This window comes from Balearica regulorum, chromosome 13 (genome assembly GCF_011004875.1).
Source record: "Balearica regulorum gibbericeps isolate bBalReg1 chromosome 13, bBalReg1.pri, whole genome shotgun sequence".
Taxonomy (NCBI): Eukaryota; Metazoa; Chordata; class Aves; order Gruiformes; family Gruidae; genus Balearica; species Balearica regulorum.
Genome location: NC_046196.1, coordinates 1,736,964 through 1,761,240, shown reverse-complemented (window position 1 = coordinate 1,761,240; position 24,277 = coordinate 1,736,964). Strand labels below are relative to the sequence as shown.

At 53.3% G+C, this 24,277-nt stretch overlaps 1 protein-coding gene across 7 annotated transcripts in view; it reads right to left on the bottom strand.

The window, feature by feature from the left end:
* The window catches only part of ANKRD11 (ankyrin repeat domain containing 11), a 155,083-nt gene that overhangs the window by 4,708 nt on the left and 126,098 nt on the right, over positions 1 to 24,277 (bottom strand). For 6 of the 7 annotated variants that reach the window (XM_075765592.1, XM_075765591.1, XM_075765595.1 and 3 more), the window contains 5 exons: positions 11,695 to 11,865; positions 10,303 to 10,506; positions 8,313 to 8,455; positions 7,717 to 7,864; positions 278 to 7,011 (listed from right to left, as the gene is read on the bottom strand). In XM_075765592.1, coding sequence (XP_075621707.1) covers positions 278 to 7,011; positions 7,717 to 7,864; positions 8,313 to 8,455; positions 10,303 to 10,506; positions 11,695 to 11,865 — 7,400 coding nt within the window. Of the gene's footprint in view, positions 1 to 277; positions 7,012 to 7,442; positions 7,865 to 8,312; positions 8,456 to 10,302; positions 10,507 to 11,694; positions 11,866 to 24,277 lie in introns of those variants that run through there. The other variant, XM_075765598.1, reaches the window with a different exon arrangement.

Sequence of the window (24,277 nt, the reverse complement as noted above, 5' to 3'; positions counted from 1 at the left end):
GGATTCACACAAACTTGCTCTAAGGCGTGAGCAAATCTCAGGTTCCTAAGCACAGCCTAAGGTCTTCTCGGCAAAAATACAGCATCTCAGTGGATGCTATCCACTTACCGAGGCTTAGCTTTGTCATCACGAGCGTGTTCTAAAAGCGGGCTAAAGCCGCGCCTGGGGCACCATCGGCATTGCAAGGCAGTGCACGGGGGACAATCTGGCTGTGCTTGGAGCAGCAAGGGAGGGGACAGTCCCTGCTGCTGCGGTTTAAGGAGAGAAGGTGACTCACCACTGGAATATGGAGCTTGCTGAGAGGCTTGCCATCCAACAGGTAGGAGCCTGTATAGGTGACATATTCGGCGTAGCACTGCGGAGCTTGGGGAGTAATATAGCAGAGGATTTTCCGCTTCTCTTCAATTTTTTTCCTGATCTGGAGGTACTCAAAGTAGGGGTTGGACCTGTCACTGTGATAAGGTTCAATGTCGTCCAGTTTTATAGCATCTACGATAGCTGCCAGTGTTTGCTGTATCATCTCCCTCGTCTGCTGGGTGGACGTGTTGATCTGCTGCTGCAGCTGCTGGTTGGAGCGCTGGAACCGGCGCTTGCGTGGGTGCTGAGCCTGGGAATCGTCCTCCTCTGTAATGCGGCCTTTGGCACGTGTGGCGGGTGCAGAAACAGGAGGAAATTCCTTCTCAGAAGAGGCGGCGTTCTGCTTGTTTTGGTTGGCGAGCATCTGAGCCCGGTTCCTGGTAATCCGCTGAGGAATCTCTTCTATTTTGGGTGGTTTGGGAGCTTCTGCTACTGGTTTTTGTACTGGTTCAACGACTTCTGCTTGAGCGTTGCCCGGAGGTGCATCTGCCTGCGAGGAAGGGACTTGGCCCCCACCGCGTGCTGCAGCACCCTCCTGGGAGACGCTGCCCTCGGCGGTGGCCACGGGTGGGGGACAGCTCTGGGAGCTGCTCTCTGCCACCCCGCCAGAAGACGACAGGTCTTCGTGCACAGCCTCCGCCTCTTTGCTCTCCGCCTGAGCAGGCTCGGACGGGGTCTGCTGGAAAACCTGTGCGTCCGAGTCCTCCGCTCCTTTTTCCTCAGCTACGTTCAGCACTTCTGAGGTGGCTTCTTGTGCAGCCACTTCTGGTTTCTGCTCGTCTGCTTGTGGCTCCGTCTCCACGGGCAGGACAGCAGCTGCCTGGCTGGCTGGCGGCTCTTCTGGCTCACCGGACGCAATTACGGACGCACTCGCTTTAATGATCCCGGCGTTTGTTTCTGAAGCTGCTGCCGGGCTTTCTTCTACCGCTTCTGCCTCCGCCATCTCTGTCTCTGCAACATCCTTAGGCTGGAGCGGCAGCTCCGGTAGTGAGAAGGGGCCAAGGTCCAAGTCATCTTCTGTGTTGGTGAAGGGATCAGGCCACGTTACCGCTTCCTCTGTGTTTGCAGGCGCAGCGTTATTGTTTTCCAAATAGTTGTTCTCCGGCGCGCTAGCAGCTTCCGCCTGAGGTTCTACTGGCATACAAGAGGGCTCTGGAGGTATTTCAGGTGCCTCCTCTGGAAGAGGCTTGCAGTTATTGAAGAACGTGTCTAACCTAGTAGGGGACATGTACGGAGCTTGCTCTTCGGCATTCGCAATTTCTCCTGGAATTGCTTCCTCAGCATCCTCCTTGACTTCATCAAGCCCCGGTTCAGACACTGACAGAGGGTAAGATATGGGAGAAACGGGGTAGGAAGTATCTGTGGGAATGAAGGCTACCGGTGCAGGATGAATCGGCTCTAGGGAACAGAGCGGAGGCTTAGGGGACTCGGAAAACCTCTGGGGAGACTTCATCAGAAGCTCTGAGCCCACGGACCAGCTGACAGAGTGCTCTGCCGGGTTACCCATCAGGCTGGGAGGTATGGCGGTGTCGGGGTTTCGGGAAGGAGGGTTATCCCAGTCTATGTTGTTTTGTTCCGGCATACCTGAACCAAAATGGTTTTCTTCAATTGGTGGTAGGTAGGTAGATTCTGGTGGCATAATGGAGGCGGTAGCCTGCTGCTCTTCCGTGGTATCCAAGGGCATGCCGAGGTCGGGGGGAAGAGCACTTTCTACCGAAGGAGCCAGCAATTCATCTCTGTGCGAAGGGGAGGATTTTGCTTGTAAACCAGAAAAGACACTTTCAGGCGACTGGGCAACTCCGCTGACAGCTCCTGGCACGCAGTGCAAAGCTTCCACTTTCGGTGATGAAACCCCATAATCTGGTGAGTAATACCCAGGAGATAAACACTGGAACTTCTCAGCAGGAACAGAAGGCAGGGGAACTTTCTCCTCCATTAAATGCTGCACTGGAGAGTCGTAATTTGATGTCGCTGGGACGCTTTGCTGTCTGAAAAATTTATCTCCGACGCTGAATTCTTCTTCAGGTGCCCTTCTGATATCAACCGAGATGGAACGATAAAGGTTCGTGGAGGGTATAGTACGAGTTGGGGTCTGACTCGGATTCTCGGGGAGCCCACTGGAAACATTCGCGTATCTGTCGAAGAAGGATGGAGAACAGGCGTTCATGGACATCGTGGATATGGGCAGCGAGTGCTGCGAGTCCGCGCATTCAAACATCAGGTCCGTGTAGTCTTCGTTGCTGCACGAAGGAGTCCTGGGCGTCTGCATCACCTCCTCGTAGCTCGGGCAAGAGACGACGGATGCCGGGGTCGGGACTCCCGTCGGCCGGTTCTGATCCGGCCTGGGAGACGCCGGGAGGATCTCCTTCAGCTGAGGACCTGTGATCCAGTCCTTAGAGTCCGTCCCAACAGCAGGCTGTGCCTTGTTCTCCGGTGACAGGATAGGAGTCAGCGGACCCAACTCTTTAAGTTTCTTGTCCTTGAGCTGGGTATCCAGCGTTAACGGCTTCTTGGTCGCCAGATCCAGACTCCTCTTGCGCACATCTTCCGAGCTTTTCAGTTTGTCCTTTAATTTGGGGTCTCCGGACCTGTGCCTCATTTTCTCCATTTGCTTCATTCTCTCTTTGTGCCTTTTGTGGCGCTCCTCGATTTCCAGATCCTTCTGGCTCAGCATCCTCTCAAAGCTGGTCATCATCAAATCCCCGTCTCCCAGAAGTTTCTCCCTTGGCCTCGCATCTTTCTTGCCGCTGTCTTTGGAAAGGGTTATTTTTTCATTCCCATTGCTTATTTTTATTGACTCTGATTTGTCTTTCTCTTGGTTCTCCTTGAGCTTCTCCTTCAGTTTGGTCTCGCCGAATTTGAGGTTGTCTTCCTTGGATTTATCTTTAAAGGTGGTGACTTGAGGACTGTCCTTCTCTTTAAGCGTTGACTTTGGCTCGTCTTTGTGATGTTTAAAGAAACCATCTGCATGTTTGTCCCTATGCTTTTCCTTTTCCTCCTTCCATTTATCCTTGTGTTTATCTCGCTTCTTTTTCTCTTTAACTGTGCTGATGGTGCTGGAACCATAAGTCTTTTCTTTTTCCGCCTTCTTTGACAGCTCTCTCTCAGAATCATTTTTGTCTTTCTTTTCAGAAAATAAGTAATCAATGCTTTTCTCTGGTTCCTCATCAGGCTCTGCCTTCATGTTGTAGGAAGAGCTAAAAGCCTCCCCATCCACAGAGAAATCTTTTTCATAATGAGCGGAATCCTTTCTGCTGCTGGAGTCTTTGAATTCTTCCGTTTTTTCCTTTTTCTCTGTCTTCTCCTTCTTTGCTTTTTCTTTCTCGTGACTTTTCTTTGATGAAGATGAGGAATGTCTGTGTCTCTCCTTCTCCTTGAGTTTGTCCTGCAAGCAGGGTAAAGGGAGAGAGTCCTTAAACTTTTCTTCAGCGGCATCGGTAAGAGAGAGGTTAGAAGACTCAAAGAGGCCGGTCAGTCCTGGATCCTGCCCTCTATCTGTGAAGCTGTCAGAAGAGATCTCGCTGATTTTGTCATTGGAGTCATCTCTGTAGTCATTCAGAGCCTCTTCCTCCAACTTCTCCAGCAGGCTCTTCTCCGACTCCCCTCCTTTCGAAGACTTCTTCTCTTTGGAATGCTCTTTATCCGGCTTCTCCTTATGCTTGCTTTTCACCTTGTCGTCACCGGCATGTTTCTTTTCAACCTTTTCTGGGAGCTTCTGCTTGTTTTTCTTCTCTTGAGTGGAATCTATGGACGTTCTGTCTTTCCTGTCCTTGTACTTCTCGGTAGAGTCTTTATCTTTCTTCTCTTTGTGTTTTTCAAAGGAACTCTTCTCCTTCTTCTCTTTTCCCCCTTCCGATGTTCCTTTGTCCTTTTTCTTCTCCTTGGAGTCCTTATCTTTCTGCTTCTCTCCTGAATGTTGCCGGTCGGAGGAGTACTTGCGGTGCTTGTCGGGGTACAGCTCCTTCTCAGCAGCTGCACCGTCATCCTTCTCCTGCAGACTGTCCAGACGATGCATTTCGCTCCCAGCAGAGTCGCTGACTTTGAACCCACTCAAGCTGTAATCGTCCCTCTCGTCTTCGCTTTCATCTGTGAAGATGTCTGCGATGCTGTACCAGCTTTTCTCCTTGCCTTTCTTCTCATCCTTTTTCTCGGAGAAGTCCTCTCGATCCGCGGAGAAGTTTTTCTCTTTCTTCTCTTTAACCTGGTCGAAAGAACTCTTCCGTTCTTTGTCTTTGCTGTGAAGGTCTTTGTACTTCTCTTTAGTTTCTTTCTTCTCTTTGAAACTCTTGTCTAGTTCTTTGTCTTTCAGGATTTTCTCAGGAGCAACTTTTTCACTTTTCTCCTTGTCGCCTTCTTTGGATTTTTCCTTGTATTTTTCTGGTTTCACCTTTTCTTTTTTTTCTTTATCGGGAGCATCTTTCTTCTCCTTTTCCTTCCCAGAATGGTGCCTCTCCCAACTCTCCAGAGTTTTACCACTGAATTCAGGATCAGACTTATCCTTGAAGAACGTTTCGCAGCCATACTCTTTAAAGTCATCCCGATAGGGTTCCTCCTGCTTCGTTTTGGTATCTTTTCGATCTTTAGAGCCATCAGAAGAATCTTTTCTGTCTTTGTTGGTTTCACCTGTATCTTTTTCTTTCCTCTCCTTGACACTCTCTGCAGAATCCTTCCTTTTCTTGTCCTTTTCAGGCAAGTAACTAGGAGTAACTTTGTGTCTGTCCGTTTGGTCCTTTTTCTTCTCGGAGCTTTTGTCCACGTAGTCCCTCTCTTTCTTCTTTAAGAAAGTGTCCTTTTCATTACGTTTCTCATTGTATTCCTTCTTCTCTTTCGTTTTATTTTCCTTTTTCTTGTCTTTGATTTCCTCTTTCACAGGTTCTATGATTAGTTTTGCCACGGTGTCATTTTTAATCTCCCTGAAATCTGTTACTGGAGAATCCCAGCTATCTTCACCTTTGAAATCGAAGGATGAATCAGAAGACAAGTCTGAGAACCACCTCTCTTGCTGATCATCCGAAAGGCTGAACTTTGTGTCCTCGCTTTCGGGAAATTGGTTTTTGTTATTAAACTCATCAAACCCAGACTCATCCCTGTAAAGTTTTTCTTTTTTGCATTTTTCTTTCTCTTCCTTGAAGGATTTTTCTTTCTCTAGTTTAGAAACCTTCTCCTCCTTCAGCTCATTCTTCTTTTCAGATTTTGACTGCTTGTCCTTTGACTTCTTCTTTCTCTCCTCCTTGTGTATTCTTGGCTTCTCCTCTTTGGGAGATTTCTCTTTTACAGGTTTCTCTTTTTCTGATTTACTTAATCCTTCTCTGAAGGATTTGCTCATGTCTTTACTACCATCTTTGACTTTTCTTAATGATTTCTCCTCTTTCGAGGATTTTCCAGTCTCATCTTTAAACAACCATTCCTTCTCCTCCCCTTTGCCTTTGGGGAGCTTTTCCTCCTTCTTACTGTGTTCTCGCTCATGCTTTAACACTTTCAATTTGTTTTCGACTGGATTTTCTGTCTCTACTATCAAGCCTTTCTCAGGCTTTTGTTTAGAGTCCTCAAACTCAAAAGAAAACGTTTTGATAATTTTAATGTCTTGGCTGATGGGACACTGCCCCTTCTCCTTGTTTTTATGTTTGTGTTTTGTTTTATGCTTTTTCACGACCTTCCCCTCCTTGTCCAGCTTTGGAATTGCTCCATCCACATTGCTATGGAATGAATTCTTTTTCTCAGAAACAGTGTTGTGTGGGGTGTTTTTCTTTTTGTGCTCTGGTTTCTTCCTGACTGGCTTTAGCGACTCTAAGCTCGAGTCCTCGGACGAGTAGTCTGACTCGCTCGTCAGTCTCGTCCTGGTGGAGTCCGATAAGGAACTGACATCTGACCAAGCTGGAGAAGATATAGTTTTCCAATTGTCCGTCCTCCAGTGCTTGGAGTGCTGTTCTGTAAGATTGGGATTATGTTTCTGGGATGCTAAACTCCCGTGAGAAGAGGTTGATGAGGCAGACAGAGAGTTAAACAAGGAGGATTCCTTTAGCACTAGCCTGGAGTCCTTTACACAGCTAGAGCTCTGAAGAGAGTCTCTATCATCCTCCTCACTCTCCACATTTTCACTCTCTGATTCAGAGGAACAAAATTTGTCATTTTTTTTGCCAAACCGAACCTCTTTGCTTTTCGTCTCCTTCTTCCGCTTCTTTTTTACTTTGCTTTTCTCCTTCTGTGGCTTTGTGCTGGCGGGCTCCCGAATCTTGCTGCTGGGCAATATCGAGTGGGTCGAAAGTCGCAGCTTCTCCCCCGTCCCCACAGCAACGCTGGTCTCCTCCTCGTCCGAGCTGTCCGACAGGATGCGGTGGGCAGCTTTCTTTGGTGTAATTGTGTTATTTTTAGTATAAGTTTTCACTTCCATTTTGGGTATGGAAATGAAACTGTTTGCTTTAGTCTCTTTTCTGTAATCCTTTTTCAGCAAATGTTTGTCATCGACTGGCGGGACCCGGTCCTGCTCATCGTCCTCATCAAATTCATACTCATCCTTCACCGGGGTGATGGTTTTGGGGGGCTCCTGGGCCTTGGGCTTGTGCTTCAAACCCTTCTCAAACTCTGAGTCCGTGTTATTGCCATCAACAGAGCTGGAGGGAGCGAAGGAAGGGGCATCCTCCTCTTCTGAGGTCTCTGCAGAGAGAGAAGAACAAAGCGTTAAGGGCCGCGAGGGGCTTCGGGGAGGGAACATCATCAGTCTGCTGCAGACGTGAACCCCTGCAAATGGCCCCGCCGCCCCTTTGCCTCACCCAGCCGTTGCCAAGCTTGCAGCTGAAAGCTCGAAACGCCAGGTTGGGAGATCTTTTAGAAAGGAAGGGCTATCCAGTCTCAAACCCGCACGGGGCGTTCCTCAAAACACCACCATGGCTGTATCAAGAGAAGAACTTTTTAACAGGGTTACGACTGCCCACAGCGTGGGTCAAGACTCCCCGTAAGACTGGAACTCTAATTAGCACTAATTAAAACCTGCAACATTTCCCACACACGACGTGCACGCAAACCTCCTCCTCTCTACACGCAAGCTGGAATATCACCCACATTTCAAAGGTAAGACATCCATTTACCTGCAATTGGCTTCCAATCCTACATCTCGATTGCACCAGGCAAGTGATCTCAACGTAGGCTTCCAGGGCAAACAGCTAGAGCTCCCGGAGCTAAAGGCTGGCAGTTATGTTGTCTGAATTTGGGTTACAGCTACAGACGGACTCCTGACCGTGGCAGCAGCGTGCAGATATTCTGACAAGAGTCTAACTTCACTGTCCTCTTAACGTCTCTGTATTAACAGACAGCTGCAGGCCACAAACATCACTCCCATGTTCACATAAAGGTCAATCTCACCTGTTGAGCTCTCTTCGCTAGAGGGGTATGTGGTCTTTCCCAGGAGCAGATTCACCATGGTGGGAGAATTAGCTACTTTTAAGGGTGTCTCGCCCTTCCTGTTGCTTTGATGAGGATTCCCTCCATAATGTAACAACAATTTCACCACCTGAAAACAGAAATTAAGACTTGAGGATGCTCATGATGTTCCGATTCCAGGCTTTTTGCGCAACTTTCATACATAACTAAAAGGGGGATGTCCTCAAGCTGCCCTTGGGACATGCCTTACGGTACTAACAGTCATCGATAAGAAAGCAGTCAAAAAACAGCAACACGAACCAACTTGGGCAGGAAAGAAGGGAGAAGAACAAGACACAAAGCCACGCTCCCTCCCCGACTCCAGAAGAAGAATGAACCATCCCCTGCACAGGGCAACACCAAGTAGAACACTCAACAGCACTGGACAGGGAAATTCTTGCCCACTACATGGCTATCAGCAGCAAACGGTAAGAAAATAACCAGAATCTCTGTTTTTGCACAGTTGGCTGCTTGAAGCACAGGGGGGAAAAAAAAAAGTCATTAAAAAACCACAGCTATGAAATCCAGCAAAAACCAACCTTGAAGTGCCCGTTATTCGCTGCGTCGTGCAGCGGGGTGTCGTCATCCAACCCCTTTGTGTTGACTTCGGCACCCGCAGCGAGCAACTGCTTTGCAACATCGTAGTAACCCCGGTTGCATGCCTCGTGCAACGCTGTCCAGCCTGCAAGCAAAGGGACACTCAGAACACGGACATCACCTTCACGGAGAGAGTTAGAGACAGTGAAAAGTAACCCCCATCCACAGACGCTGCAGGCACCGGCATGTCAAGGGGTCTGTGGTCTGATGGCCAAGAAGACGGTCTCGTTTGCCCAGCTCCCCAGGGCGCAGCAGGAAGAAACCTGCAGCTCTGCCTTGCTACCCCAGCCAGGCGGTAGATGAACCGATCTCACTTTTCCCTCTGGTCACGCAACGTGCAACGGACAGATCGTCTGCCCGAACGGGCACGGCCCCGGGAAACGGAAAGGTAAAGTTTTTGTGCAGGAAATGAAGCGAATTGCTGATGCCGCGTGGAAGGCAGGTCTTAAAGCCTTTCCCTTTCCAACTCCTCTGTAAGGGAAACACTGTCGCCCAAATCCGGACTGAGGTCTAAACTGCAGACATCGCTCTGAAGCATCCCCCACACAGACCTCGCAAATATTTTCTGTGCTCTTCAAAGCAAGCAGCCATGCCGCCGCAAAACAGGCCCCCGGCTCGGGGAGAAACCAAACAGCAGGTCTCCACAGTAACAGCAGCTCTAGTTCTCAAACAAACCTCCGAAGAACACAGAATGAAATATTTTATCATGTTCAAACAGACTATTTTTAAGCAGAAATTGTTTTGAAGTTTCCTAGCAAATGTGCGTGGCTCCTTCAGTATTTTGCTGATAGCGTCGTGGGAGCTCATTCCGTTACCTACACTTGGAGCATTATAAAGGGGCACCTGTGACCAGAATTAATCACAACTGATAGCTCAGTCTAGCGCTGATATTAATCATACGGGCAGAGGAACATACATATCTATTTATAGCCCCAAAATCGTGTGAAGAGAACAGCAAAGAGCAAAGCCAAGCTCTCGGACGTGCTGGAAGAAAGGCTGCCTCATGCTAATTTAGCCCCATGGCTGGTACGGGTGCGCACAAACCGTTCACCATCTCACGGCCGCCTTCTCGCCGCAGGACTCGGGGCCGTTCCCGTCCCACGCTCGGCCGCAGCCCCACACCCAGGCTCCTTTCCCCATTCCCACCACCAGAAGCAAGAGCTTGGCAGCACTGCTGAGGAGGAGGAGGAGGAGGAGGAGGAGGAGGAGGTGGTCAGTGTTTCCTCTAAGTCAGATGCAGCTGGGAGCCTGACCTTGCCCTTCGCAGTCGCAGTGCTCCCCGTCAGCAGCACCCCCATGTTCGATACTTCAAAACAAACCCCAGAACGCTGCAGGCATCAGCCACTCAACTCTGGAGCAATGATTTTACAAACCCACTCTTTTCAAGATTTTTGTGCACATCATTTATGTTTTAAGTGGAAAAAAAGAGCTAAACCAGTCTACTCCCTTTGTAAATTCCCCTCCAGACCTCCCGGATGGCACCCACGTGGAAGGGCACAAGAAAACGGACCAGAGGGTCCCGGTCACCGTTTCAGAGCGTGGAGCCCCGGCAGCCCCAGGGACCACTACGGAGCAAGCCCAGCTCAGCATCACCGCCCCGAGCAGGAACATGTTCAGGGCAGACAGGACAGCCTGGGAATTTACCTCCCAAACTCCAACGTGAGAACTGATGTGTTTCAGGGATTTATTATTTTGACAAATCTGTAGTAGTTTGTGTGGGGTTTTTTTAAAAGGACAGCAAGACTTTTTCTTCCCCAAAGGATAAAAAAACCCATTATTTTTGGTCAATCCCCTCTTTACAAGTAGCAAACCCACGTTATAAAGAAACTACTTTCTCTGGCAGGAGCCGTTCTCAGAGGCAGAACACGCAACCAGGTGGGAAAGGTTTGGATCCGCGGGCTGCCCCGGCAGCGCTGCCAGCGGGCCGGTTACCTGCAAAGTCTTTCACATTGACATCTGCACCCTCGATAATGAGCTCCTTGATGCGCCGGGCATCTCCTCGGATGGCAGCTCGATGCAGCCGAGTCTCTCCTCGCTCGTTTCTCTTATTTACTTTATCTTTGGTTTTGGAGGCAGAGTTAGGAGTTCCCTTCTGACAAACTGTAGACTGAGAGGGATGCTTTGGTGTTGTGTCAACTGCACGGAGGAGAGAAACAGAGTCAAGAACCGCAATTCAAAGGAAACCCTAAACCCTTAGAGGGAGCTCTTGTAACACGTTTCATTCCCGAAACACCCACCACAAGGCACCGAGAGGCAACCGAACCTCTGAAGTCGACTGAAGGCAGAGGAGAAGCCTGTGTGTGTGTAATGCAGATATTAATTGCAGGCTGCCGAAGCCCACTGGGGAGAACTCCAGTCCCTGCAAAGACTGTAGGCAATCCCGTGATTGAGGAGCAGACAATGCAGCTCCTTACCCTAAAACCTCATTTCCTAAGGGAAGTGGCCTTTTACCAAGTACATGTGAGGTCTGACAGCCTTGGGAGGAGGCTGCACATTTCCTGGGAGAACATCTGAACGCTCTCAAGACTCCAGAGCTTTTTGCCTTGACTTCTCCCTAAGTAACAGCAACGTAAGCAGCTAGATTGGTGTTAAGAACAACAAAATACGTGGCTAAAAGCTGCGGCGTTTGTGCGTAGGATGCAGATGTGCACGTACAGATAGCACAGCACCTCTAAAAACTCCGGGGGGTCATGTATGCAACAGATAAAAATTACTAAAATACAAAATCTGTGGTAAACACATTCCAGCTGCTCCGCATCTCAAGTTACAGTTGGAGTGGTTACACGTCTTATCCCTCTCCGCAAGAAGAAATGTTAAAAAACCCACAGAGGATGGTATTTTAACTTTATTCACAATGCTCCTTTACTGAGTGAGCCTGTGACGCCAGTGGAAAACGTGAAACTCTGATGTGGAGGAGGCTCCAGCTAAGCACCCAGGGCAGGCTCAGCGGTGGCCTGGATTTGGCCCGTGGGACATCTCCTGCTACTGCCTTGCACTAGAAGAAGGAAGGGCAGCCGCAGCCACGTGCAAACCCCGGCAGCAGCCCGTGTCTGGAGTCACCTGCAGAGCTCCGTGGGTCCCGCTGCCCCGCTCCAGCATCCCACCCACGGTGTTAAGAGCGGGGAGAGCCCATGGAGCAGCGCACCAGCCCCTCTGCACCACGCCGGGGGTGGCAGCTCATCTCTGCTGCGGGCAAGGAGCTACCTGAACCGCCCGGTGACCCCGGGGCCGGGCACTGAGAAGCCCAGATATTCGCGAGCCTCTCGCTGCCAATTCACACCCATCTGCTCACACCTCTGAGCAAAACCACCCTCCGGATCTCACCTGGGCTGTTTGCAGACTCTTCCGCTGTCATCTGCATAAGGAGAGCAACCTGCTGGCGCTCGGAGAGCGGGTAGCCTGCCCGGATCCCCGAAAGGCCCATTCCGAAGAGCAAGCCAGGCTTTCTGGTGGCGGGCTCCTTTTTAATCCTCTTCCGCTCTGGACCCTGCTTTTCTGTGGCACAAGGAGACACAGGAACACAAGCCGTGAATGTTGCTGTAACTGAAAACCGCGTTCATTCCTGAGCAAAGTGCTAACAACTCTCCAATTCTATTTCTGTATCTCACAAAAAAGCCAGCGGTGAGGGACGCATCCCTGCGGTGGGAGCGCCGGTACCTGGGCTCACGCCGCTGTGGTTGCAGCCGGGATGTGCATTGCTCCTGCTGCCCACCGGCTCCTCCGACAGCCCCTCCTGGCACAGGCTTCTACCAGTTCTCCCCCCACCATCAAACAACGGCACGAGGGAGGGGGGGGAGCGGGTCCTTCACGGGGCCGCTGCCAGTACCGTACCTTCCATCTTGCTTCTAGGAGCCTCCATTTCATGCCGTGGTGCTTCAAGGAGCGTACGCAGCCTTACACCACCACGGCATCATGGACTGAACTGGAGGCATCTAAAACTGTCAACAAAGAGTGCTAACGAGATACAGGCTGACAGCTTGGAAACGCTGCCATCTAACCCCCTCGTCACCATCAAACCAAGGACTCCGCAGCCAAACGGGTGCGCTGCCCCGGGCAGCGTCGGGCCGGCCATCTCCTCCCGAAGCGGCTCCTTCCAGCCTTGCACAGAGCAGCCACCTGCAGTCAGGCCGATGACTCCTTAGCCACATCCACTCCTGCCTCCCTCTTAAAAAACCCCAAAACAAACAGGAGGGGAGGAAGAACCCCCCCATGCCCAGCTTGTCATCCCACAAACCCCAGGTCTCCTAAATCATCCAGCCACAAAGGCAGCTCTTGCTGAGGGACTGAGCGCAACCGCCTCTAAAGCTGGTATTTGCTGCTGGCATGCCATGTGCACAAGAACGAGACAAACCCAGCCTCTCCCTCACCTCCAGCCTTGCTCCCAGCGTCCCTCGCAGCCTGCTGCAAGCTGGTGAGAACTGGCCCCTGCCGAGCGTTGTGCAACTTGCTCCCTCCCCGCTGCCCAGCTCACCTAACCTCTGCGAGACCCTTGACTCTACAGCTCTTCCTAAGTATTTTTCCAGTTTTCTTGATGCAAGTATCGATCCTTTTCCCACGCAAGGAGAGTTAGCAGCCTTTCCTCTGCGCTTCTGGTTGCTCGTTGATACTGGTCGGTGAAAGCACAAATCCTGCTGCGTGCTCTCCAGCGGGTCTGCAGAGCCGCAGCCATGCCAAAGTCCCACTGCAGGGATGCGTTTGGTGAACAAAGTTTCAAGGTGCCAGTTCAGGAAACAAAAATTAAGTTTCCTTTCACCAAGCCAGCCAAACAGGAGAGACAGAATATCTATCTGCAGAGCAGCACAGCAGTTCCTTGCCAGCAGCCGAGCTGCATCCCTCCTACCAGGCAACCGTCCTAAACCCACGAAGAAGCATAAGGAAGACACGGTACATGCAAGTGGAAAATGCCGTCCAGAGGGACCTGGACAGGCTGGAGAGGTGGGACCATGTGAACTGCATTAAGTTCAACAAGGCCAAGGGCAAGGTCCTGCACGTGGGTCGAGGCAATCCCAAGCACAACTAGAGGCTGGGTGGAGAATGGATGGAGAGCAGCCCTGAGGAGAAGGACTTGGGGGTGTTGAGGGATGAGAAGCTCAACATGACCCAGCAATGTGCGCTGGCAGCCCAGAAAGCCACCCGTGTCCTGGGCTGCGTGTCCAGCAGCACCACCAGCAGGTCGAGGGAGGGGATTCTGCCCCTCTGCTCTGCTCTGGGGAGACCCCCCGGCAGTGCTGCGTCCAGCTCGGGGGTCCCCAGCACAAGGAGGACATGGAGCTGTTGGAGCGAGGCCAGAGGAGGCCATGGAGATGATCCCAGGGCTGGAGCACCTCTGCTGTGGAGACCTCAGGCTGAGAGAGTTGGGCTGGTTCAGCCTGGAGAAGAGAAGGCTGCGGGGAGACCTCAGAGCCCCTTCCAGTCCCTGCAGGGGCTCCAGGAAAGCTGGAGAGGGGCTGGTGACAAGGGCAGGGAGGGACAGGCCAAGGGGAATGGCCTGAAGCTGCAGGAGGGCAGATGGAGATGGGATGGGAGGCAGAAATCCTTCCCTGGGAGGGTGCTGAGGCCCTGGCACAGGGTGCCCAGAGAAGCTGTGGCTGCCCCTGGCTCCCTGGCAGTGGTCAAGGCCAGGTTGGATGGGGCTTTGGGCAACCTGGGCTAGTGGAGGGTGTCCCTGCCCATGGCAGGGGTGGCACTGGGTGGGCTGGGAGGTCTCTTCCCACCCAAACCATTCTATGATGCTATGAAAATCCGACTTTGCTCACATCTCTTTCTAAGCACTGTACAGTCTGTTTATAACCAGGCAAGCTGCAGGGCTCCCGCTACGTGCACAGGGCCAGTAACAACATTTGCAGCAGCCGCAGCTATAAAAGTTATCAAACGCAGGTGAGTGGCTCCTTGCCCTCACATCGCACACTCAAACACCAGTTTGAATCAAGGCCGGTTCGATGCTGCTCGAGAAACCCGAGCAGTAAAACACCTCGCTGCATCCCTGACGCGAGGGGATGCTGCCAGAAGACGCAGCGGCATCGAGGGGGTTGTTTATCACAGCGAGCCTGCAAGTACCTGATCCCCTGAAGAGGAACACCGCGACCCGGAGCACTTTCACGTGGGCTGATGACGCTGCTGATACGGTATTGCCAGGTCTTTGAGTGAGGTGGCATAGGCAAGGGCTCTCCTTTACTCAAACATTCGACTCTAAACATGCTTATTATTTTGCTGAGAATCCCAGAAAGCATTAGAGGGATGATACAAGGAGGTTTGCAAACAAGTACGTGTCTGATAACACTCTCCAAGAAACACGGCTTCAACTCCCAGCAGCCCGGGAGGGGAAACCCCACCAAGTAACCCCCATGTCTGCCCAGTCCCCAGCTCCAGCACCCTGAAACTGGGAGTCAAAAGCACGTGGGGAAGCGTAGAGGTCCAAGAGGATTTGCAACGCATCACACAGACGCACACTTAGCAGACTAACTGCATCCAGTCTCTTCCCTACCAGCACCCCCGTGCCGGGGCAGGGTCCAGCAGCCCGGGGAAAGGCAAATCCTGTGACGTCTAAGCCAGCTCCGCTCATCCAGTTGTACTTGGCATTTTGTCAAATTCAGTGCGGGTCACCGGCTCGCAGCCACCGGCAGCACAGACCCTGCTTTGCCTCCGCGCAAAGCCCTGCGGGTCAGGCGAAACCGCCGACGGACGGGTTTAAACTCAATCCCCGGACTTTGCGCCTAAGCACACGTTTCCTCGTTCATTCACCAAACTGCCAGCGGAGTAAAAGTCTCTGGCAGACGAGGGCAGCAGCGTGTGGGGACGTCTCCACTGCTCCAGCTCGGTTCACGCCGCTTGCATCTTCCCGCACTCCCTCGGCTGGCGAGCGGGCAGCTCTGAAAACCTTCTCCCTGCACCGTGCACAAAGGTGCCATCCTCCGCCGCTCTCCCGCTGCAAAGGTCTCACACAGAGCAGACGATTCCCATCGAGCCCCTGCACCTTGGGATCCTGGGCGCTGGAGAAATAACAACTCCGTGCCGGGGAACCTCTCCAGCCAGACAGCACGGGCCACCCCTCTTCAAATACAAGCCCCAGAGACGCGTCTGTGCATGGAAGGAGAATCCCAGTCTCATTCTCCCAAGCCACATTTTGGTCACCCTGGCAGCCATAACAGAGCTAGAAGATGAGATCAGATCACAGGAAAGTGGATAGTTTTTTAATAGCTTAAAATAAAATTAAACTCAATGTGCTTACAGTAAGAAAACAATTTAGCCCGGGCAGTTCCAGGAGCAATGCCGTCCTGCCAGGCACGCTCGCCCCGAGCACAGGGACACCCGATCTGCAAACGCGGCGCTTTCCTGCTCGTTAGGCTCCGGAGCTGCCGATCAAAGCAGGCTTGTTAAATGCCGTGCGGCCAGGCAGTGGGTTAAAGGCCTGGCTTCTCCGCACGCAGGGCACGGAGATGCTCGAGGGGGTCACGCCTTGGCCAGTGCCACCAGGCAGCGTCCCTGAAGTGCAAGTGATGCACGAGAGTTGTACATGGCGGAGGGCTGCTCCACGCGTACGGAGCCACAATTAGAATGGGAACATTTTCATTAATATTACCCGGCTGCTGCAGGTTGTCAGTGTGAGCCTGGGATTTGCAAAAATTGATTACCGAGTTCAACCGAAAACCCCTAAACTCCTATTAATTCTGCAGTTGCAGAAATTTCCTCCTCCACAGAACATTTAACATTAAAAAGCATGTGAGCAACAAGATAAAAATAAATTGGAAAGCAACTGCTGTGTTCTCACTCGCCGCGGTGAGGCAGCGAGGGCTGGCGGAGGCAACCGAGGACTCAGGCTCACGCGTGCTTCCATGCGGGAAGGCGGCATCGCCCGGTGCTGCACGGGTCCCTGGCGCTGGAGTCCTGCTCGTGCACTGCGTGACCACGGCACTTTGCTCCTCGGTGCCTCCTCCTGCCCGGCAGTAAAGGGATTTCCCCCTCCGGGGCCAGGGCCGCGCTCACCGGTTTCCCCGAAGCCTCCCTGACAGAAGGCAGCAGAGAAATGCAATGCTATCCTCTTCGCAATTAGATTCTCGTCTGCTGGCTGCCGCAGCGCAGAGGTTAATCCGACTTCTGTAAGTGTTCGGGGGGAAGTAGGTCGCCAGCTGCGCTTCCTGCGCTGGTTGCATAAGGAGCAGGGCAGGGCTGGGCTGTGCCCGGCATCCGATGGCTCCCAGCGTCCGCACCCGGGTGCGGGCGGCGCGGCAGCCCCAAGCTCCCTGCTGCACGACACTCGGGCAGAGGTGAAGCCGGTAAGAGGCTCAGAAACGTGAGCAAGAAAGATGGAGAAGGAGTTGCTGCCAGCAGATGCGTGCCGTGTTGCCGGCAGTTCCGCTTCCCCTGCTCAGCCTCAGCAGAAGCGCCCGGCGGGGTCCTGCTCGGCCTCGAGGGAGTGGAACACCGGGAAGGCTCCGGGCTGGCTTCCCTGGCCAGTCCCAGGCTAACAGAGCTGCAAACGTGTTTTATTTCTTCACTCAGAACCTGGTTTTCAGCAGATTTAAAAAGGGCACCTGCACAAAGATCTCCGCTCAAAGGTTTCGAGCGCCACTGGCTCCTGCCGGCTGCTCCTTCTCCTCTAATTAAATGCTTTTCTGTAATACCTTGCAGCAAGACGGAGCAAATTAAGAGAAATGCTCACAGTGGATAAATGCCTCAGCAAACAGGAATAGAGGTTATTTTACACTAAAACCCCTTTGGGAAGGCTGTACGCATGCCAGTCCCTCCATGGAAGGGCAAACCCCAGAGGTACGAGGGGGCGCGCAGGGAAGGAGCCCCCTGCCACGGTTATCTCGCTGCCGATCACCAGAGACGGTGGCTGGACCGGGCACACCGATCCCTGCGGGAAGACGACCGCAGCAACCCAGCGATGTGCTCTGCGCCCGCCCGGGGACGAGCCACACCTCCATTTAGCTATTTTTAAAGCAGTTCGTTTGCTGCTTGCTTCAGCCTTCTGCAAACCTACAGAGCAAAGCTTCAGCCTGGCGCTGCCGGGGTTTCATTTGGGGATCCTGCTCGGCTCTTCCCTCACGCTGACGCTAGCAGGAACCGCGTGCGCAAGCTTAAAGGGGAAAGCAGGACCTGAGCAGAGCTGCAGCTGCCGAACACAGCCGGGGAACTGCTTCTCCTTCCTTTCATCACGCATAAACCCGAGAGGCTCGCGAAAGGCAGAGCAGGAGCAGGTTCCCAGGACAAAGCGGTTTGAGCGTTAGCCTGTGTGTTGGTTTTGTGCCCAAATTAGACTCCAGGTCATGCGATGCTCGTGCTGTTGCAACGGGGAGCACAAATCCGGGGCTGCTGGAAGCCCGGCGGTGGCTCTGCGGAGGTCCCAGGGCAGGCGCTGCTTCTCAACAGAGGCACTCGGTGCTGCTGGGCTGGCTCCGCGCGCGGGGCAGCACCACGCAAACCGAACCCCCGGCCCTCGCCCAAAGGGGAGAGAGAAGAGAAGCAGGGAAGGAAAGAGAAAAGGGCGGTGATGGAAAAATCTTTCAGAGATTTCTCGAACACGCGCTGTGAGATGCCGGCAGGTTGTGGGGACAGGAGCTCCGACCCAGAGCTGCGGCTGAGCAGCACAGCTCCTCGCTCCCCACGAACGCGTCGTACCCTGTAATGCGAAAAGCATCTGTTTAAACTGCTCCGACATGACAACACACGCATATAAGGTGGTACCCTGAGGAAAAATACCATTTCCAAATAAGCAGCTCACACCGAACATCTCAGCGCTGAATGGAGAAACTGACTGTTGGCTCGCTGATGAGTCGGGATTTTCAACAGTTTATTTGCCGAGCAAGCACACAAACAAAAGATCAATAAGAATAAATTAGAACAGCACAGACAGCAATAGAGACTGCATTGCACCCCCGAGAGACTGCACAAGCCTCTGCTTTCCCCATCCACAGCCTAGCATGCGTAAGAGTGACTCATTTTTACTGCAGAAGTTGTAGGGCATAAAACGTTTTGGAGCATGTCAGCTGAAACCAGGAGAAAAGCAGGTTTAACCCGAGCGCGGGCAGCCCGGAGCCCCAGCGTGCGGACGCTCACAGGGCATCTGCAGACGTGGACCGACTGATCACGAGTTGAAAGGTTTACAGCAACACGACGCAACCGCGTCCCAAGGCTCTGCGGGCACCCTAGAATTTAAGGAGAAGCACGCAGGACGGTGCCGAGGGGACGGCTTGGGGACGGCTTGGAGGCGGCAGCGCCGCAGGGGATGGGCAGGACAGCAGCAGCAGGTCAAGCACAGCAGCGGCGTGGAATGGGAAGCAGCACAACGGCACGGGCAGATGAACAAGAGAGGGCAGCAGGGGAGCGGGACGGAAGGAAGGTGAAGCTGCAGAGAGCGCAGCGAGAAGGGCAGACAGGGCTGGGATGACAGCACGGAGACCACCATAAAGCAGAGGAACAGGGTACTCGGGCTGGAGAGCTGCACTGACAGCCAATGCAGGGAGGAGGCCGCTTTGCACCGGAGATCACGGACACACTGCAGAGCCTGCAGTGCAAACAGACCGGGGCCGGGATGGGAGGTGATGTCTGGCTAGTCAGCCAAATGAAAGCAGGTGCCAAAAGGGAAACCGAGGAGGAAAATGAGAGGAAAAGCAGTAGCAGAGCCCGCTTCGGCAGCACAGCAAGGAAGGTGCCCTGAGCCGCTCCCGTGCAGCAGTGAGCTGTTTCCTATCTGAAGGATGGAGAGGGTCCAGGCCCAGAGACTCATCCTGCACAGCTGAGCTGAAAGGATGGCAGAGGCATCGGGTTCGACAGGAGCGGAGGAGAGGTGCCAGCGGGAGGAACAAGCCCGTGGGTAACCACGTCAGGTCACTGCGACGGAGCTGAGCCCACCGTCCCCACCGCTCGCCCCGGCTCCCTGGGGACAAGAGATCCCCAGGCCCTGACCCCAGTGGTTGCAGTATATTTAATTCAGCCAGAAAGACTGAACGCTGTGCGAGAGCCTGCGATCCAAATACTGGTGTTTTCACTAGATCTGTAAGGCAGACAGCACAGTTGCGCAGAAACGTGTAAATGCATCTTCTCACCAGAGCGGCCACTGGCTAACAAACTGCTGCGAGAGTAACCGAGAGGCTTACATCAGAAACAACAATCTCCACGTTAAACACGAATAATTCCAAGAGAGACCAATTTTCAGGTCCAGACCTTGCATTTCCCACAAAACAGAAAGAGCCGGAGGAGGGAGGATGGGGGAGGAAGGCTCCGCACAGCCGCCCGGCCAGCCCTCCCCTCCCGGGAGCTGGGGCAGGACACTCTGCAGACAGCGCTGATAAAAGCTCTTGTATTAAGGAAAAAGCCATCATTGATAGATTTTTGGTTCACAGAGACACGGCACACTGCAACCTCTCACTCTGCATGTTAAGGAGGTGCTGCGGGGGGAGGAGGGAGATTTATGGCAGCTCCCGTCATAAAACGACCTGCTTTTCCGCACAGCACTTCCCAGATGGCTGATGCACACGGGGAGTTTCTAAGGGTGATCTGAAGGCTGGTGTTTGCCAGTCTATCCACACTGTACCGGCATTATGGAGCCCAGCTAGAAACGGAGAAGCTCTGACATTCACTCTCTCCCTGGTTGCTAGGTGAGAACAGTTTCTTGACTATTTTAGTAAAAGGACTGAAATTATACAACCAAAGAAAGACCCAATGCAGCACAGCCCATTAGAGTCCCCCAGCTGCACACATCAGACCGAAGCCAGCGACAGAAAACGCGCACAAATAACACTTTCGTACGCAGATGCATTTTTTAATAAGCCAGCAATTTGCTTCTCACGGATTCCCTCGCCAACCTCGCAACTTGTGACTAACGAGCCCGTTCCCATGCAATGTCGCTCAAAACACTCGTAGGCATTAGGCAATCCAACAGCCGGCTCCAGGAGAGAGCCATGGTTTAGGTCATCTGATTCATCAAGCGTTTTCTAACCTAGTAATTAGCGTCACGTAACATACTCAGGGGATTAACATGAAGGAGGTGGCGAAGCAGCAGAAGTTTGAAGCTCCGAGGCCAGCTCCTGCTGACCGTACCCACACTCGCCCCGGTCCACCAGCAGCACCTCCCCAAGCCAGCTACGAGCCCCCGGGCTCCCGGACAATCCTCCGGAGCCAGGGAAAGGTTGGTGTGCACAAATCAGCTCGGAGGCCTGGCTGGGGTTTTGCCTCTCTCCTCTTCCCCAAAAAGCAAAACCCTCCTGTGCCAAAGTGGAGCCTGGGGGCGAGCGCTCAGGTGCTCTGCAGAGGGGCAGGGGCACGAGCCGCTCCGGGGGCACGGCTGCTTGCTAAAGAAACGTATCACGGGGTCTAAAGAAACTGTGGGGTCTGCAACGCAAAACCTGCAAAACCTGCTGCCTGGTCAGGAAGGAGCACAGGGTGGGGGGAAGGAAGCTGCCAGGGAGCTGCAGGGATGGACACTACCCTGGCCTTGCTTTATTATTCAAGAACTTAAAAGCATGATATTGCTTTTACATCTATTTTTTTTAAGCAGGAGACAGAAACAGCTTAAGGACTTTTACATTTCAGCCGCAAAGCCTGCCGGGCTCTCAGGCCACATTTTCCATTTTTCCTCCCTATCCCCAGCCTAGCCACCTCTCCCTGCCCCCCGAGGTGAGATGCCCAGCACTTGCCACGGGGCCACAACAGATGCGGACGATGCCGTTGTTACTTCTGTCGGCACAGGAAGCTGCTGTTCTCCACCTCTGGAACAGGAGCCTCTCCTCCTGCTCTGCACCCTGCACCACCACCGGTCCCCCACCTCCGCCCGGCATCACCATCGCTGCCGGCATCGCCACGGCAGCACAGCCTGCTGTGGCATTTGGTTCAACTCAAACAACTGTAGCAACAACAAAAATTTCAAGCGATGCTGAGAAATCCCATGACCCGAAGCCACAACGCTGCTAAACCACACGCCGATCACCCTCCCACCCCGGCCAGGGACGGGAAGCGGCAACCGCTCGGATCGAGGATGGCAGGGGAGAACCGGGCTTGGACATGAAAGCCTGCGTGACAAAACACTTCAGAATTAGGATTTCTCTGGCATTTGGGGAACTTTACACAAGCGAGGAGTTGGGTTGCGGACTAAAGCTGCTGAGGTGAGGGCTGGGCACCCCGTCCGCAGCTCTCGCCGACCAAGAGCAGCAGACGCTGCGCTGGCTCTGCATGGCCGTGGCAGTGAGCAGGAGCACAGGACGGCTCCAGCGCCTCTGGCTTTTAACAGTACATTTATTTAAACCTGGGTATGATTTAGCAGTGGCAGGGTTTGGACGTGATCTGGACAAAACTGAGCTTCTCTCTCACGTGCACTGATTTTGCCACCAAACACACACAAACCCAGTCCTCGAGAATTCGCGCAAACCCCAGCAGCAGCCGTGCGAGTCGAGGGGCTGGAGGCACAAAAAACCAGCAGCAATCCTGCAAAGGCAAAATAAACTCCAGCGTATTCCTCACTTCTCCAACGGGAATCCTCAGAGGAGACAGACCTTCTGCACCCAGGGAGGTGACGGGGCACCCAGCGCTGCTGTGGACCCGCAGTTTTGACCCAGCCTTGCTCGGGCCGTTCCAGCTCCGGGAGACCAGAATTAACTCGCAGTGCTCAGGGATTTGTATTAAGTCCTAACTCTCCCCGACGATGGCTAAAGGCCTGGAAACCACAGCTCCACCTCGAGCCAAGGGACTCGAGTGACAGCCTGACATCAAGCTAAAGAAACCGTCCACAGTACGAGTGGATATAACGAATTTTGCACTCTGGATTGTGCATTTCACAGCTGACCTTCGAGCGGCATTACCTGATCGGGTATGCATGACAGAGAGCAGGAAAAAAACCCACCAACCCGCCCGTGCGAAGCTGCCGCGCTGCCGTCTGCTCTGCAGCCTGGGCGGGAGGCGGGGAGCGCCCAGCCCCACGCCGGCAGTCTGGTGCCATTGAGTCAGCCCATGACTCAGCCGCGGCTCAGCGCCGCAGGCACCAGCGCCGGGAGGAGAGCCGCTGCGCCCCGCTCTGCGCCAGCCGCCCGTGCCCATCTCTCCTGTCACCTCCCCGCAGGTGGCTTCCCAGCAGGACCGTCCCCCTTCTCCCTGCCATCTCCGCAGGACGCTCCTCTGCGTGCTTCTTAATATTACAATTTTCTAATATTTCTGTTTTTAAATGCCTAACCTCCTTTCAGCGCAGCACACAAACGACGAGCTGCACGAAGCCTCACAAGCTGCTGAAATTGCTGGGGAAGAAGCTGGCTGTACTCGTTTGGCGGCTGCCAGGCAGCACGTAGGCTCTCGGCAACGTCTGTGGATGCGGGGAGATGCCACACGAGTGAAAGGAGAAGGAAGGAGGAGAAGTCTCAGGCAGAGAGATGCTGCTCACACAGAGCTGGATCTGTAACATGCACAGTCTGGAGGCTCACAGCTTTATGCATTATTTTTTTCCCCTAAATACAGTTTATATAGTTAACTCTGAGGAACCCGAGAGCCAGAATTGTTGCTCTAGAAACCATTTTGAAGGAGGTAATTTTAAAAGATTTAGCACTGAACCTACTGTACCCAAACCACACACTTTGAAGGGGCCAGCAGCACCTCCCGCAGCCCACGCCAAGCCCATCTCCGTCCGGGAACAAACCCTGAGCGGCGCTGGGAGCGCTTGCTCGGGATCAGGGTGCAGTAAAAGACACGCTGTGCTGGGGACGGGCTGCTGCAAATAAAAACAGATCAAGAATGAAATCGCTTGCTTGTTCGCTTTCTGAACACATCAGCACTCTGCCAGCAGCGCAGGCTCCTAAACCGACTCAAGGAGCGGGCTGTAAGAGCAGGGTTAAAGGAAGAGCACGAGCACAGGACCGGGGCAGACCTCTGTCCCCACGCACACAGCTCCCCTGGGAACACCCGGGTGCAAACGGAAAAGCCGTCCGGTGCTCAGGGAAGTGCTACGAGCACGCAAGAGATGTAGGTTAAACGTTTGCGACCCGGCGTCGAGGGTGGGCATCGCCACCCTTCAACGGCGAGGCAAACCCATCACTTTTTCTTCATCCCGTACAGCGTACCTATGTCAAAGCTGAGCCAGGGCTGTTTGGGGAAAAAATGTGCCATAAGGAAGCCGAACCACTGCAACAAACCAGGACGAGGATTCACGTTATTGTTTAAACATTTAAAGGGGGGGCAAAATATCCCACTACAGGCAAAAAGAGAGCTCTCCTAGCTCCCAGCTCCCACATCCTTCCAGCTAAATTCCACGTGGCTGTGGAATACCCCAGCAAAATTACCCTCAAACAAACACGACAGCCTGTGTACAGCAGACCAGGAAGCATGACGGCGTTACATAAATCATCTAAGGTCAACTCCGCAACTGGCACGGCGAACGCCGATGTTGCAATCCCACTTCTCACAAGAGCTGAAATCAAAGTTTAGGAACAGAACAAGACAAACCAGCACACCCCCCCTCCTCCGGGGGTGCGGGCAAGCGGCGTTTCTGCCCGGGGAGCTATCGGGGGCTGCGGGGTGGGTGTGCTGCAGCTCCTTTGTTCATCACAAAAGCCCGTCCTGCAGTAGCCTGCTAGCCGTGCACGCTTGAGTGTGTGCCACCAGAGGTGTTGTCGTTAGACAAGTGCCACGCTGATCACACGTGCACAGGCTCGGGGGCACCCCTCCGCACCCGTGTGAAGCGAGCAACTTTTGTGCACCCAAACCCACGCCTCCGCCTGCCAAACGAAAGGCGGCCTCGAGCCAGGCCAAGGCACAGAAGGGTTTGAAATGTCCCACGGTGGCAACGGGGTGGTGCAAGAGGGGAGCAAGGTGCCAGTCAGTCTTCTCCCACCTCAAGCATCTGATTCCTGGAGTGAAATTTCTCAGAGAAGAGAAACAGGCTCCTGCTAAGAATCAGCCTGCCTCTGCGCGTTTACCCGCAGCTCCC